The sequence below is a fragment of the Tubulanus polymorphus genome, chromosome 6, assembly GCF_964204645.1.
Source record: "Tubulanus polymorphus chromosome 6, tnTubPoly1.2, whole genome shotgun sequence".
NCBI lineage: Eukaryota > Metazoa > Nemertea > Palaeonemertea > Tubulaniformes > Tubulanidae > Tubulanus > Tubulanus polymorphus.
The window spans coordinates 3,300,775-3,314,471 of record NC_134030.1 but is presented as its reverse complement, the minus strand read 5'-3'; the positions used below and the strand labels follow the sequence as shown (position 1 = coordinate 3,314,471).

Below are 13,697 nucleotides of genomic sequence, written 5' to 3'. Positions count from 1 at the left end.
ACCAAATCATCGATTGTGAATCCGTTAAACGCTGTATTGCCGCGACAGTTGTAACTTTACTTAAGTAAACTTGGGGATGGATTAATGTAATCGAGAACATGAGATTTTGCTACTTTTTCTACTAGTGCATAGTAGCTTTATCAGTAGAATTCACCTGATGAAGCTATTCTGCACTAGTGGAAATAAGAAGAGAAAACTCATACTTTTGATGAGATCAAGTTAACTCATTCAAGTGCTCTTCATCTTTGATTTGACCACAGGTTAAAACATCTCCCCTACAGCTTTACTTTATATATGACTATTTTGATAAACCGATTTGAAACATTCAATTAACTACTAAACATTTCAGACTCTTTTTTATTTCTATAAAGTTACAACGTGTATACATTTTCTTCCACGGAGTAATTGTAGAAATGTTATTTTCAGCTGGTCCAGAAAATGCTCGTTTAACATTGAGCCTAAGATGTTTAACTAAATGTTTAGGAATTACTAAACGAAAGTTAATGATGGTCCTGAAGAGATGTAGGACGGATACGAGTTGTTGGAAGAGATATTTCGGACCGAAACTTTCATCTTGTTTCATGAAATGTCGCGTTAGCGATATATCTGATGTATTAGCGGATATTGATAAAAATTTAGAAACTGAAGATACTGTCCCTGATGGTGGTGACACTGATAATTTTGCTTTGAGTAAGATTTATCTTCGAGGTCCAGTTTCATGAAAAAGTTGAAACAAATAATCAGCAGCTAATAAACCGAAATTTATGCGTTTACAACCTTTTCGTGAAACTGGAACTTTTATTTTGAAAGAATATTTGGTGCTTTAACCTTGTCAATTTTGGCAGTACAGCTCGTCTCTACAGACAAGCGTCTGTCAAAGTCGATCGAAGAAAAGACGCAGAATTACAAAGTAAAACATAGAAAGTATTGACATTTCAACTTGATTCTATGAGCCATTATTAAAATCTTACCTATTCAATTAGCAGTATAGTTAAGTTACCAGGATGCAGGACTAAACTGAACTTAACTATGAATTATGAATAGAGTTTTCTGAAACTGAACGTTAAAATTATGAGTTTTTTATATGAATTACATAAACTAGATTTTAACGCTAACCATTGAAAAATATTGTCTGTTTCAGTTGATGATGAAGCGACCGATGAAGTCAATGGATTCCGTTCCTGTATGCGTTACTGTTTACACATCACTAAATACTATGCGACAAAATGGTTCATAAAGTGTGGTTACAGTAAATACTGTTGGGCGCGTAAAGCTGGATATAAAGCGTACAAATGTGTGTACAGATGTAGACATCGCATTGATGGTACGTATACTTTAGATAGTTATGTTATAACCTTATTGTCCCTGAAGATGACCAATAACTGTAGAACCGGTCCGAGTCAAAATGTGCACTTTGACTATGCATTCAGTATCGCTGTTGTTAGTGTAAACTGCGTTGTTTACATTTGTTCGCATCAGATGACCAGCTCTAAACCAATCAAAACGCTTGCTGGCTATGTGGGGTTGTTTGTACATATCAGGTGACCACATCCTAACTCAAAGTAAAAACCCTAGGGTATGGGAAATGCTTTCATTTACACTAACATTTGATGTATGATGATTTATTTTTTATTTAAAGAAATTGACACAAATGAGGAGCAGACAGCAGTGGAACCAGAAAACTCATTCATAGGTAATTTATTCATATTAAACCAGTTTAAACAAGCTGCATTTACTATATAAACAAAAGTGAATATCATATTCTATACTAAATTGCACTTATTATGTAAAAAACCACAACATGGATGAACAAATACTAAAAGAGAAATGTTTCATAGATGTTGTGTAGAGGTAACTGAAAGAGAGATTTTTAGATAAATCTCTAAACGTGAAGGCAGGTCGTACTTTGAATGTTAACTAGATTTAATTTTAAGTACCAGCTTTTGCTACTAGCGTAGCTTCATCCGGTAAATGAGTAATTTAAACAAGTCTCTGAAGCTGGATTGAAGTAATATCCGAAACGTCAGTGTAACTGATATTTCCTTCATTTTTTGTTGAGATTGTGGGTTTTTATATATACAACATAGACTTTGACTAGTCTTTATTTATTTTGGTGCACTTTATTAACGCTTTTGCGCATTACTTTGGTCCATATTCATAAAACGCATGAAAATTCATTCGAAGATTTTCTTGTTTGAGATAACAGCCGCACCGGGCCGGCAGCAGTTTGTTATCTGCATGGCTCAATGTCTTAATACGGGCATGATCCAGGCTAAAAATTGGATGAGGAAGTGTGGCTTTAGATATTGGTGTTGGGCAAAATATTCAAGGCGTTTTAGAGTCGCTTCCAGATGTTTATATCGTTGTCGTTATCATCTGAATAAAGGTGTGTAAACAGTAGAATTGTTCGTACCGCATTATTATATCAAAAACCTTGATTTATTATGATTTTTGCCATTTTGATGTTTTGTAGCTGCCGGTTCTGATGAAGAAGCTGAGAATGAATTGGTTGAACCTGAAAACGCTCGTAAGCAATTTTCTTACTTTCAGATTTACACTGATAGAATGTATTCCGGTATAGGCATAGCAGCGATTCCGCATTACTCCCGTCTCTACTGGCCACTTCTATCAGGTTAACAAATTATGCCACTCTGGTTGAAGTGGATGTACCAGAAGAGAATCTGGAATCGATAGAAAACCGATCAAAATCTGCCTAAGATTGAAAAATAAAACAATGACGGTTGAGTTGATTAGAGTGCTGCAGATTTCCTTTCTCAGATCAGATCTTGCTCCCTTGATCCGCCCTGAATGTAGGAACGACCATCATCTTAGAGTTGTTTGTATTCTGTCAATCTTTTTGTCATACAGGTGTAGTTGTGCGAAGGCGTGTACCAAAGTTCCTCCGGTGTATTTACTATTGCTTGAAGATGTCACCGTTTAGATTGTACAGAATGTACAAGATTTGTCACATGAGATCGAGATGCTGGCTGAAAAATTTCGGGAGACGATATTATCATTGTGCGAGGGCCTGTAAACTACGACATGCAGACGAAGATAGTTTAGAAATCGATGAAAACCTTCCTGCTAATGATGAAAACCTTCCTGCTGATTTAGGTACGATTAATTAGGGGTTAAACTAGCTTTAGGGATCATTCATTTATTACGTACGCATAAAATTTGAATTTTTCAACCCCCCCTCTGTACGCAAAATCTGCCATTTTTTCATATACATTAAGCATTACAGTACGCAATTGCACTGACCCCTCCCCCCTCCCCTAATGCATACGTAATAAATGAATGACCCTTTATTGTAACCAGAAAATTATTTGACATTTATATGAAAAGGTTATTTACCAGTTGGTAAACTAATCGTTGGTTGGTTATTGACTAAACCTCAGTCCATTTATTGACTGAAATGCAGTGGGGTTATTAAGCCTCAGATCCATAACTGATTAAGTATATTCCTTGGTGTCCAATGTATTCAGACATTATCTTCATTTTAGTCGTTGAAGATGAGAATGATGATAATGAACCAGTTCAAGCTCAACAAACCCCTACTGACTCTACTGAAGGTTAGTTTTTGCCCTAAACACTTCAATATCTTACTTCACAATTTATATAGTGAAATGAGTTGATTGTTGTCATTAGCGAAGTCTAAATTCTACTTAACTAACCCTTTTCAGTAACTGACCCCATAGTCCGATAATGACTTTGTCTTTTATATTCAAATGTGTAGTGTTAAGATATATTGTCTGTTTTAGATTCAATGGTTGAAGAAACTGCTACGGAAAATTCGGTTGATTTGAAAACTGATCGTACGTAATGCATAACGATATTCAAATAGAAAACTATCAAATTTGGCTTTGATTAAACTAAACAAATTCTAGAAAATGTTGCATTGTACTTTTAGTAACAAGTCTATACAAATTTGTAGTTTTTCCATTTGATTCACATGTATTTCACCTAATGACGGGGTATGATCCCGAAAACGTTTGCACGAAAAACTGTTTTATACCCATGAAAATGAGATGTAATCGCTTTAATCGATATTTCATTTGATTGAATCCAAGTGTTGATTCCATATAACAATATACCCAATAAAACTCTGCTGAACGACTGTACATAACTGTTTACTGATACTGAGAATATCTCAAGTAAATAGAGTAGAAACGTTTAACTTTTATAGTTTTTCTTCTGATTGTGATTATTTTCACCTATCAATAATTGTAAGCTGATCATTTGAATACTTTATTTTACTATCATTTAGAAATTAGTGTTGATTTTTCAGGTCGTGTTATTCGAGCGGGGAGTGGGCGGTATGTATCGTGCGTGTACGTATGCACTTCATCGTTTCCGATTATGAAATGGTATCGTCGCTGTCATAAAAATCCCGTCTGTTGGAAATCTTTGGGCGTCACTCGCGCGAGGAAATGTGTAAATTGGTGTGCGAGGATGCCGAAACAGGATGGTACGTTTATAGGGTTTGTGTTTGTATCCACTTTCCGAAAATGAGGAAACCAATAACGTGATTTCAGGTGAACCAAAATAAGTTTTGTGACTCATAAAATGATCACAGTCACAATGAGAAAAGCTGTCCTCCGGACCAGATACCGGTAACCCAGTTCTGAGATGAGTGTGATATTTAAATTTCAAATAAGTTTTTCAACTAGGAACTGTAGAATTGGCACCTGAGGCTTGTTGCGTACTCATTGTTTAGATTTATGACCAGTGTTAGATCATCTTAGTTCTAAAGCTAATCTAACAACTTGAGCTAACAAGTCTTACGATTTAAGACCATTTTTGGACTTATGCACCACTGTCCAACTGGATGCCGACTTGTTTTAGTCTTTTCCCAATGATACAAGTATTTGTTTATTTTAGCTGAAGAGACTGCGGAGGAAAACAACTCACTTGATGAAGTGGCAGATGAAATATCAGATGACAATACCGGTTTGTGGAATCTAGTTTTCAGAGATGATCTTACTCATTTTATGTCTTTATAACGCATATCTTTATTACTTGATAGAAATGGAACCGAAAGAGGAATCAAACGAAGGAATGGACCGTAGAAGATGCAGACGTCACAGAAGTCGATACGTTCGCTGCATGTATTTCTGTGTTAGACCGTATTACGCAATCCTTAAATGGTATTCGAAATGTCACAAACGAGCTTCATGCTGGAGAAGTATTGGAGGATACCGAACTTATCGCTGTGCTAAATGGTGCTATAGATTCCCCTGTAATGAAGGTAGGTAAATCGTACAAAAAGTTGTACAGAATCGTATCAGTTATTTCGGTTTGGATCCTGAGACAAGGCTAGATGTAGCACAAAATGAAAAGGCCATTTATTTGGAAAAAAAAGGCAAAAACTTTAGTTGAAACTTATTCAATACGCGTTCGTTTTTAGAAATGGTTGAAAATGTTGAAGATGGTGTTGCTGAAGATGAAACAGTGCCCCAAGCAACTGCAGATGAGGTCTTAGAAACCGAGATCACCGAACCAAATGATGCCGAACCAATTGATGCAACTGACAATGCCCCAAATCAACTGGAAAATCTCGAGGAACCCCAAAGCACTGAAGGTAGATTTTACATTATACATGTCATCCCTCTCTAGCTCTCGTTTTATGCTGATATCAATCTATCTGCAGCCCTGTACCACTAAAATCTGGACAATCCGCCTTTGGGTATGTGATGAAAGAATTTCTAATGTCGGATGTTTGTAGTCACAGGGGAAGTTTTGGATATATTTGAACTGTGGATGATCAATAATTGGAAGAATGATGATTAAGTATTGAATGACAGGGTACAGGCTGCAGACTGTCTGAGGGGGTGCAGGGTGCAATTTTAAATTGATACCTGCATGAATATGAATGATATATAATTGTATTGTTCATCTTGTAGAGGATACAGTTTCAGAAACTCTGGTCTTACTCATTTTATGTCTTAACGCATATCTTTATTACTTGATAGAAATGGAACCGAAAGAGGAATCGAACGAAGGAATGTACCGTTCGAGGAAGCTGCGTAGACGCATACGTAGAAGATGGAGACGTCACAGAAGTCGATACGTTCGCTGCATGTATTTCTGTGTTAGACCGTATTACGCAATCCTTAAATGGTATTCGAAATGTCACAAAAAGACTTCATGCTGGAGAAGAATGGGAGGATACCGAACTTATCGCTGTGCTAAATGGTGCAATGGATTCCCCTCTAATGAAGGTAGGTAAATCGTGCAAAAAGTTGTACAGAATCGTATCAGTTATTTCGGTTTGGATCCTGAGGCAACGCTAGATGTAGCACAAAATGAAAAGGGCATTTGTTTGGGAAAAAAAGGCAAAAACTTTAGTTGAAACTTATTCAATACGCGTTCGTTTTTAGAAATGGTTGAATATGTTGAAGATGGTGTTGCTGAAGATGAAACAGTGCCCCAAGCAACTGCAGATGAGGTCTTAGAAACCGAGATCACCGAACCAAATGATGCCGAACCAAATGATGCAACTGACAATGCCCCAAATCAACTGGAAAATCTGGAGGAACCTCAAAGCACTGAAGGTAGATTTTACATTATACATGTCATCCCTCTCTAGCTCTCGTTTTATGCTGATATCAATCTATCTGCAGCCCTGTACCACTAAAATCTGGACAATCCGCCTTTGAGTATGTGATGAAAGAATTTCTAATGTCTGATGTTTGTAGTCACAGGGGAAGTTTTGGATATATTTGAACTATGGATGATCAAAAATTGGAAGAATTAAAGTATTGAATGACAGGGCACAGGCTGCAGACTGTCTGAGGGGGTGCAGGGTGCAATTTTAAATTGATACCTGGACGAATGTGAATGATATATAATTGTACTGTTCATCTTGTAGAGGATACAGTTCCAGAAACTCTGGTCGATGGATAAATGGACGAAAAACGCAATTGAATGAATCGATGAAATAACAACAGTAAGCCAAACAAACACTGCGAAACTGTTAATTTAATCATGGTGAAAATTAGTCGGAGATAAACAATGAATTTCTTCTATTTTTCAGCTGATTGTGTTGTATTCACAATAACCAAGGGAATAGTCACCGATGCTTTTAGCTGTGTGCTTTTTAATGACTGATATGATTAGATGCGTGTACACTGCTGATAACTAAGATAAAGAACTTTTCATATAGGAGCCACTAGAGAGGACATTCTGATTTGAAGAGCCACCCGCCATGTTTTCGATGTACACTAAACGTCTTATGCGCTTATAAAGATGTTTCCATTAAAAAAGAATTTTTCGTGAAAAAATGTTATCATTTTCTGACGTTCATCCGTTTCATATAGTTAATACTGTTTACCTCACTGATATAGTTGGAATATTTTAATTGATTTAGAAAAAAGAAATTTGTATTTATAGATTTTAGAATGGCAAAATCACTTAAAAGAAGAATTTCTACATCATATTCTTAAGAAGATTGAACTGTGAATTTCTACTCTTTTCTAATATTTCTACCGTTTTACATATTTTTGGCTGAATAGCATTTTGATAGTTATTGCGGGATTTTTAATCCCCAAAAAAGATGTTTATGCTTAGACTTTTGATGTGGATATTTTGTGTATAGTCTAGTCACCTATAGTTTAGCCTGATTGACTCAGGAGATACATATTTGTTGATAGAATGATTGATGTAGTCGTAAAATGATTTAGCCGTAGATTAAACAAAAGATTCACTTGAGAAAAGAGGAAATAGGAATTACAGTGAAACCTTGTTACAACCGTACTCAGTTCGTTGTAAGCCATAGTTCGTTTTCATATTTCCTGATTTGGGTCAAAATTTCAAGATGATTTTCTGAGTTCATTTTAACGAGATTTCACTGGAAGACCAGAAATATTTCAAATAGTTTACATTAGAAACTGGTGGTCATTGCAGTTTCCGAATTTTGAATATTTTTATTATACTTATTATACGTGATGGCAATCAAAATTGTGTAAATATACAGAAATAGGAAGAGTTGATATCATATATAGTTTGTAATCATTCTCAGAGAGTTTCCTGTCGTGTTCAAAGCAATTTGTGAGGAAAATGTAAACAGGGTTTTCAAACTTATTCGGTTTTATAATCTTATTTGATTCTTTGATGAAGTATGACATTTAATTACCAAGTCGATTGTTGAAATGCTACTAATTCTTGACTTGTTTGTAAAAACTATATCATACGTAGGATAGAAGAGGCATTCCGTAGTAGATTTATTTAAACAGATAATTAACCGTTATAATCTTAACCAATCACGTGCGCCGATATCCGAGCAAATTTGAATATTAAAACAATTTTTTTAATGGGTCCAATGGTGCTTTAAAATGTAAATAGATAATTGCTATATGCAAGGTGTCTGCAGGTGCGTGGCGAAGATAGTTTTGGGAAGTTACTTATTTTATAGCTTTGTGGCATCCTCGCTTGAGAAATAATTTGCATAAATGAAAGAGACGGTGTACTATTTGTATTATGAATAAACTTAAGCAACAATGAAACCAAATAGTTCTTTCAGCGTCTTGATTGATATATGATTCGAGGAGATTCCTTCTATTCCGTTGACTTACCGTACTGAAAGGAACTCCCTGTTGGACCCAGGTTACGAGCTCAAGACTTACATTTGAAAACAATAGATCAATCTTGGCCGTTAGTTCTATAACCAATCGGATAGAAGAGATTTTAAGATTCGAGGCATTTTGGACCGACTGCAAAACTGGGTCCAAAGACAGCTGAGACATGGCTCTTTATTCTTCAACAAATAAAATGAAGCCCCAATTCGCAACTTCTTCATCTCGGGATAAGGATAAAGAGCGATCGAGGAATGAACACATAATCACCAGGACACCCCCGTAACCTAACCCCGACTTAAACTAAGGCAAACGTCTCGAGGAGCCATGCAATAGAAAAAGGCTGTGGTTAGCTATCGATAAAGGACCCAAATCCATTTACAAAAAATAAATAAAGATCAGCAAAGCTCAAAAGAGGATCAGGCGAAAGAAGCTCCATTTTCCATAACGGACAATTCTTAGTTTCATAAATCACTGTAGCGAGGACTGGTGGGCCGCTCCAACGCTTACTTAGACGAGGATAGATCCTAACGAGAATCACAGGAGAGGGTACGTCTTATAAGGAAAATTCTCCCAAATGAGAAACTCGAAAACAAAACAAATCTGGTGAAGTACGTCAACATAGATGACCGGTCTCCCGAACCTTGGACTCCGGTCACAGAGACGAACGCGCACTAGCCAGAATCATAGTGTGTGCCTGCCAGTCTTTTTGGCCGTGAACATTTGAAATCGACTCGATCACTTTCTGGCCAGTAACTCTGCGGAGATCGAGTTCTCTGAAAGTGCAATTTCCCCGGCACATTAAGTCCATCTTCAGGCCGAACTACGAGTCAGAAAAAGATCGATTCGCGAAGCAAAACTTGTCAGTATTTAACTTTCTTTCTGAGAAATCATGTTTTTCGGCGGGTCGATTGCGCGTTAAAACCAGGATTTTTTGTTTTGTTTTCTTGATTATTCATTTACCGTACATCTGTTTATCTATTTGCTTCAGACACGAAGGTCCATATATAAATAATTTGTAGAATACATCTCATACAGTAAGTACACTAACTACTGACTACTACGGAGGGGATCAAAAATTCATGATTAAAAAGAACTTTTTCTAAATAGTGAACTAATGAAAGTCAATAGATATAACGTGGAAATAAGTTGACGTTAGGACAATAAGTAGATTATTGGAGCTCAAAGATAGTCTGGCCCTAAGAGACATATTAACACGAATTAATTAACGTCAGTGGTATAAAAGGAAAAATATAGTTAGAATTGAATTGCATTGGAACGAATTGAACGAAGATTAGTCAACATTCGCTAACTTGAAATAGTAGAAGATCTTCAGAATAAGTGGAAGTATCAGGTAAGTTCGAGTCCCTGAAATACCAATATTAGTTCTCGAATCCTTCGCTCGGTGTCGCTTCAATCAATTCAATCTCTAGCATTGAAGGTAGCTGTCAACATAAAATCTGCAGGAAAATGCTGCAAAATCGCGTCTAAATACGGATTTATGACTCAAACATCGGAAAATTAGCATGACTCAATGTTTGTAACAGATATTCAATATACATTTTCCAGCCTGACATCGATGTTTACTGATCTGTCGTTTAATGAATCAGCACTAGCAGCAGTCTAATGCTTGTACAGGTGGCTTACCTCATCACCTACGTTCTGTACCATCACAAACTGCTGCTGCTGCTGCCGCCGCTGCTGCTGTCTGATGCTGCAACAGCTCTCTCGCAGTCCCTCTGACTGTCACTGATCTGGATTAATTATGATGAGCTGTTGGTGTTGTTAGATGGAGTCACGCACGATGAGCGACGACGAAGAACCGAGGTCTCCGGTTAAAGTTCAATTTAAAGATGAAATAGAAACCAGTCCGGATGACGAGCAAGCTGCAGTCGTCAAAAAGTAAGTTACATTTTCCTTTTTATATTTTAGGCTTGTAACGCTTAGTTATTGTGGGAACTGGCTGCTTTCATGTTTTTTTAAATTTAGTTTTTAGATATTTTGTAGGCCTATAAAATTTCTTGTAATTTATTCGTATTCGTACGTAGGGTACAGGCTTATTCACTATATGGATCGGAAAAACCATGGAATAATGAATTGAGAGTTGTATCGTGGAGTTTGCAGTCTAACTTTTCCCTGTGTCTAAAGTTTCATAAACCAGTTTTGAAATCGGGCGAAATACACATAGGCCTAGGGTTGATTACATAACCTAACCCTCAAAAATGTTTCTTCCCGATAAATCAATCTATCTTAGATTTTTTAATTAATCCTTTATGTGTAACTTCCCCCTCCCTCCCCATGTAGGCCTAATTGTGTTTTTGTTATTGGTGTTGTGTTTACCTTTTGAGTCATTCAGTCGTCATTATCCGCTATCTGTCCAATGCTCCTCCGGATTGAAGTGTGAGGTGTTGAAATCATAGTATGCTAAGACTTCGGTAGCCTACCGGTATTCATATATTCCTCATACCTTGGAGTAATCAGATTACTCCAAGCTCATACAGAGTATGTTTCACACAAAGTATCTGAGAAATGACATCATTTTCCCTTGAGGTGAATTTCATCATTTAGGATGTATTTTTCATCGCAGTGATAGGTTGTAAATGTCTGGGGCTAAAGGGATCAATTTCTTATTTAGATTAATCCATTCTACGTCAATAACTCATTTATTTTGCGCGGTGCTTTGATTTGTTTTATCTCTCAGTTTTGAAGTGTGTTTGATATAAATATAACCTCAAATCAATATTCCAGTTTTTTATAGCAGTGTTGTCAATTTGTAGGCGTATATCAACAAAGTTCACTTCAATTTAGGCGATCACTCTAAAGCCATTGTTTTATTGGCTTAATTCGTCGAATCAACGTTGAAAAATCCCATGAAAATGTTTCATGTGAGATATAAAATTTGCTGATTTGTTTTCCTTGGAATCAAACTTCCAACTTCAAAGTGAAAATACCGCACACGCAATCTTTTTGATCCTTTTTTGAATTGTCCAAAATGGCAATTAAACAATAAATCCACTTACCGCAAATACTTTTCTGATGTCAAAATTTTATTTTTAAGATACTTTCGCATTCTAAAGGCCTATAAAGAATTAGCGAGCTGAATTTTTGCCCATTTTTCAAGTTGACTCGATTATGATGGTCATGGATTTTCTTGACTTTATCATGGATCCAAGGTACACAATTTTTCTAAGCTTTCATAGTAAACTATATCGGAGAGCCTTTCGCTATAAACTGAAGTCTACTAATAAGGGTTTTAGTTATCTTTTTAAAGAAGAGGTGTTTTTATGCTCTTATTGGTTTAAAAAGAGTGTAATATAAATATTACCACTTTTTTATACAAATATACAAATAAACTGACATTTATTTGTGCTATGTTTGTAGGCCTATAGACTGACATAGAAGTGTGATATCTTTGTCTAGGTAATAATGATATTACAGTTGTTTATTGTTTCTATAATATAATGTAATGATTCATTTGTTCAGTTATTTGTGGTAATTTGATCCACCTACAAACACCAATGTTTTATTAGTATTATTTACCTAACCGTATAAGTAGGTTAGTCAATTATTAATTACAAACTCCACCACGCTTTGTACTGATTGGTTTCTTTTGTATAGATCTAGAATGCTATGATATTGAAGGTGGGGGTCAACATGCTAAAGGGTTTGCACGAATCTAGAGCGCTGCCAAGGGTTGTTCCTGGCTTCCTCATAAGAAATACTGATTTGATTTGAACTTATGACTGAACTTTACCTCATGCCTTTTTCTATCATATCAAGGGGCGGAACCAGGGGGCCTAAGCGGTCCGGGCCCCGTCCCTATTTTTGCCAAGATTTCACAACCTGGCTTAAGAACGTTACATGTATGGTGTCAAATAGACCGGTCATTTTGTTCTAGAGTCACTCTAGATGCTCAGAAAATGATACATTTTTTCAAAATGTTCTTGAGGCCCAGACCTCCTTAAGTCCTTTGCGTCTACAGCATTCCCGTTCATTTACCAATTACATGTAGGTCTCAGACATGTTTGCCCCCCTATCCTCATTCCACTCCTGATATCCATGCATGATTTAGGCCTTTTTGGCAATGTTCATGGACCAACTCTTGAATAATCCTGGCTACGCGGTGCCTGGTTCTTCGAAACATAATTTTGATCATCAAAAAAACTTAAGAATATTTATTCACTCACATAAATTTAGGTCAATTATCGGGACTTGACTTGACAACAATTCAAACTACGGGCAAATATAATCAATACCTGTTCATTCTATAGATATATATATGTACAGACTGTACATGTAACAACATTGTTTAGTTGCGGAATAGATATATTATTTATGCGACTACGTTATTAGATCAGAAATTCTCGTTGTGACTTTGTGTTAAATTCTGTGCATATTGCGTAAATAAGCGATCAGTAAATGGGATCGAGTAAATATAAACTAGCGCTGGATTTACGAGGCTACAATTCATTTCTAGTCGAGTATTAAAGGATATTGATAATTGTTGTGTTGATATAGGCCTAATGTATATAATGCGGTTTCGCGATATGAATACGGAAATTACTCTGATCCTCTTGAACTGTAAGGAATTACAATTGATCCATTAAAGTGAAGAAGCTTTAGCGTTGATGCGGTTAGGGCTTGAAACTGAAATCGTTCTACGAAATATCTAAATTATTGAATTTATGAAACGGTTGCACTTTGAGAATTCTGTAACCGCTGTTGTCGCTGCTGGGACCGGTTACTGCAGTCGGTTCGGTTTATCATCGAGTAGAAACAAGTGTTTATCGTCGGATTTTAATATCGCTCGCGGAAATCTCACCGGAGCTCTTAATGTGGAAACGTGGAATCGTGGAATTATTTATGGAAAGAATAGGATATTGATGACTAATACCGAGTTGTGCAGACTGGACTGGGTGTTGTTGTAATTGTTCAACACCTGTTCCGTTTTATAGTTTGAAACATATGCGGCCATTAGTGAAATGGGGGGCGTTTCTGAATACGATCTGACAATGAAATTGAATTGTAATTGATTCGCTGCGTCATATCACTATCAGTCAGAGGATATATATATATATATATATATATATATATATATATATATATATACATATATACTGGTTG

At 36.3% G+C, this 13,697-nt stretch overlaps 3 protein-coding genes across 19 annotated transcripts in view; 2 read left to right on the top strand and 1 right to left on the bottom strand.

Moving 5' to 3' along the window:
* The window catches only part of LOC141907694 (uncharacterized), a 24,381-nt gene extending 15,872 nt beyond the window's left edge, over positions 1–8,509 (top strand). For 6 of the 8 annotated variants that reach the window (XM_074797417.1, XM_074797424.1, XM_074797418.1 and 3 more), the window contains 15 exons: positions 427–690; positions 1,142–1,324; positions 1,640–1,693; positions 2,474–2,527; positions 2,869–3,114; positions 3,504–3,572; positions 3,762–3,815; positions 4,289–4,468; positions 4,882–4,950; positions 5,027–5,248; positions 5,408–5,581; positions 5,973–6,221; positions 6,381–6,554; positions 6,872–6,949; positions 7,037–8,509. In XM_074797417.1, the coding sequence (XP_074653518.1) occupies positions 427–690; positions 1,142–1,324; positions 1,640–1,693; positions 2,474–2,527; positions 2,869–3,114; positions 3,504–3,572; positions 3,762–3,815; positions 4,289–4,468; positions 4,882–4,950; positions 5,027–5,248; positions 5,408–5,581; positions 5,973–6,221; positions 6,381–6,554; positions 6,872–6,906 (2,027 nt within the window). In that variant the 3' untranslated portion in view covers positions 6,907–6,949; positions 7,037–8,509. The remainder of the gene's footprint in view (positions 1–426; positions 691–1,141; positions 1,325–1,639; positions 1,694–2,473; positions 2,528–2,868; positions 3,115–3,503; positions 3,573–3,761; positions 3,816–4,288; positions 4,469–4,881; positions 4,951–5,026; positions 5,249–5,407; positions 5,582–5,972; positions 6,222–6,380; positions 6,555–6,871; positions 6,950–7,036) is intronic. The other 2 variants (XM_074797423.1, XM_074797421.1) reach the window with 1 other exon arrangement.
* The window catches only part of LOC141907699 (vitamin K epoxide reductase complex subunit 1-like), a 13,356-nt gene extending 2,337 nt beyond the window's left edge, over positions 1–11,019 (bottom strand). Inside the window, exons 1-2 of one of the 2 annotated variants that reach the window (XM_074797438.1) lie at positions 10,914–11,019; positions 10,221–10,327 (exon numbers count right to left, since the gene is read on the bottom strand). The gene's annotated coding sequence lies outside the window, so the exon portion shown is untranslated. The remainder of the gene's footprint in view (positions 1–10,220; positions 10,328–10,913) is intronic. The other variant, XM_074797439.1, reaches the window with a different exon arrangement.
* The window catches only part of LOC141907696 (PP2C-like domain-containing protein CG9801), a 17,585-nt gene continuing 13,927 nt past the window's right edge, over positions 10,040–13,697 (top strand). For 3 of the 9 annotated variants that reach the window (XM_074797427.1, XM_074797433.1, XM_074797425.1), the window contains exon 1: positions 12,860–13,598. Coding sequence is in view for 1 of the 9 variants with exons in the window: in XM_074797434.1 (XP_074653535.1) it covers positions 10,363–10,475 (113 nt within the window). In the remaining 8 variants the exon portion in view is untranslated. Of the gene's footprint in view, positions 10,476–12,859; positions 13,630–13,697 lie in introns of those variants that run through there. The other 6 variants (XM_074797434.1, XM_074797430.1, XM_074797431.1 and 3 more) reach the window with 4 other exon arrangements.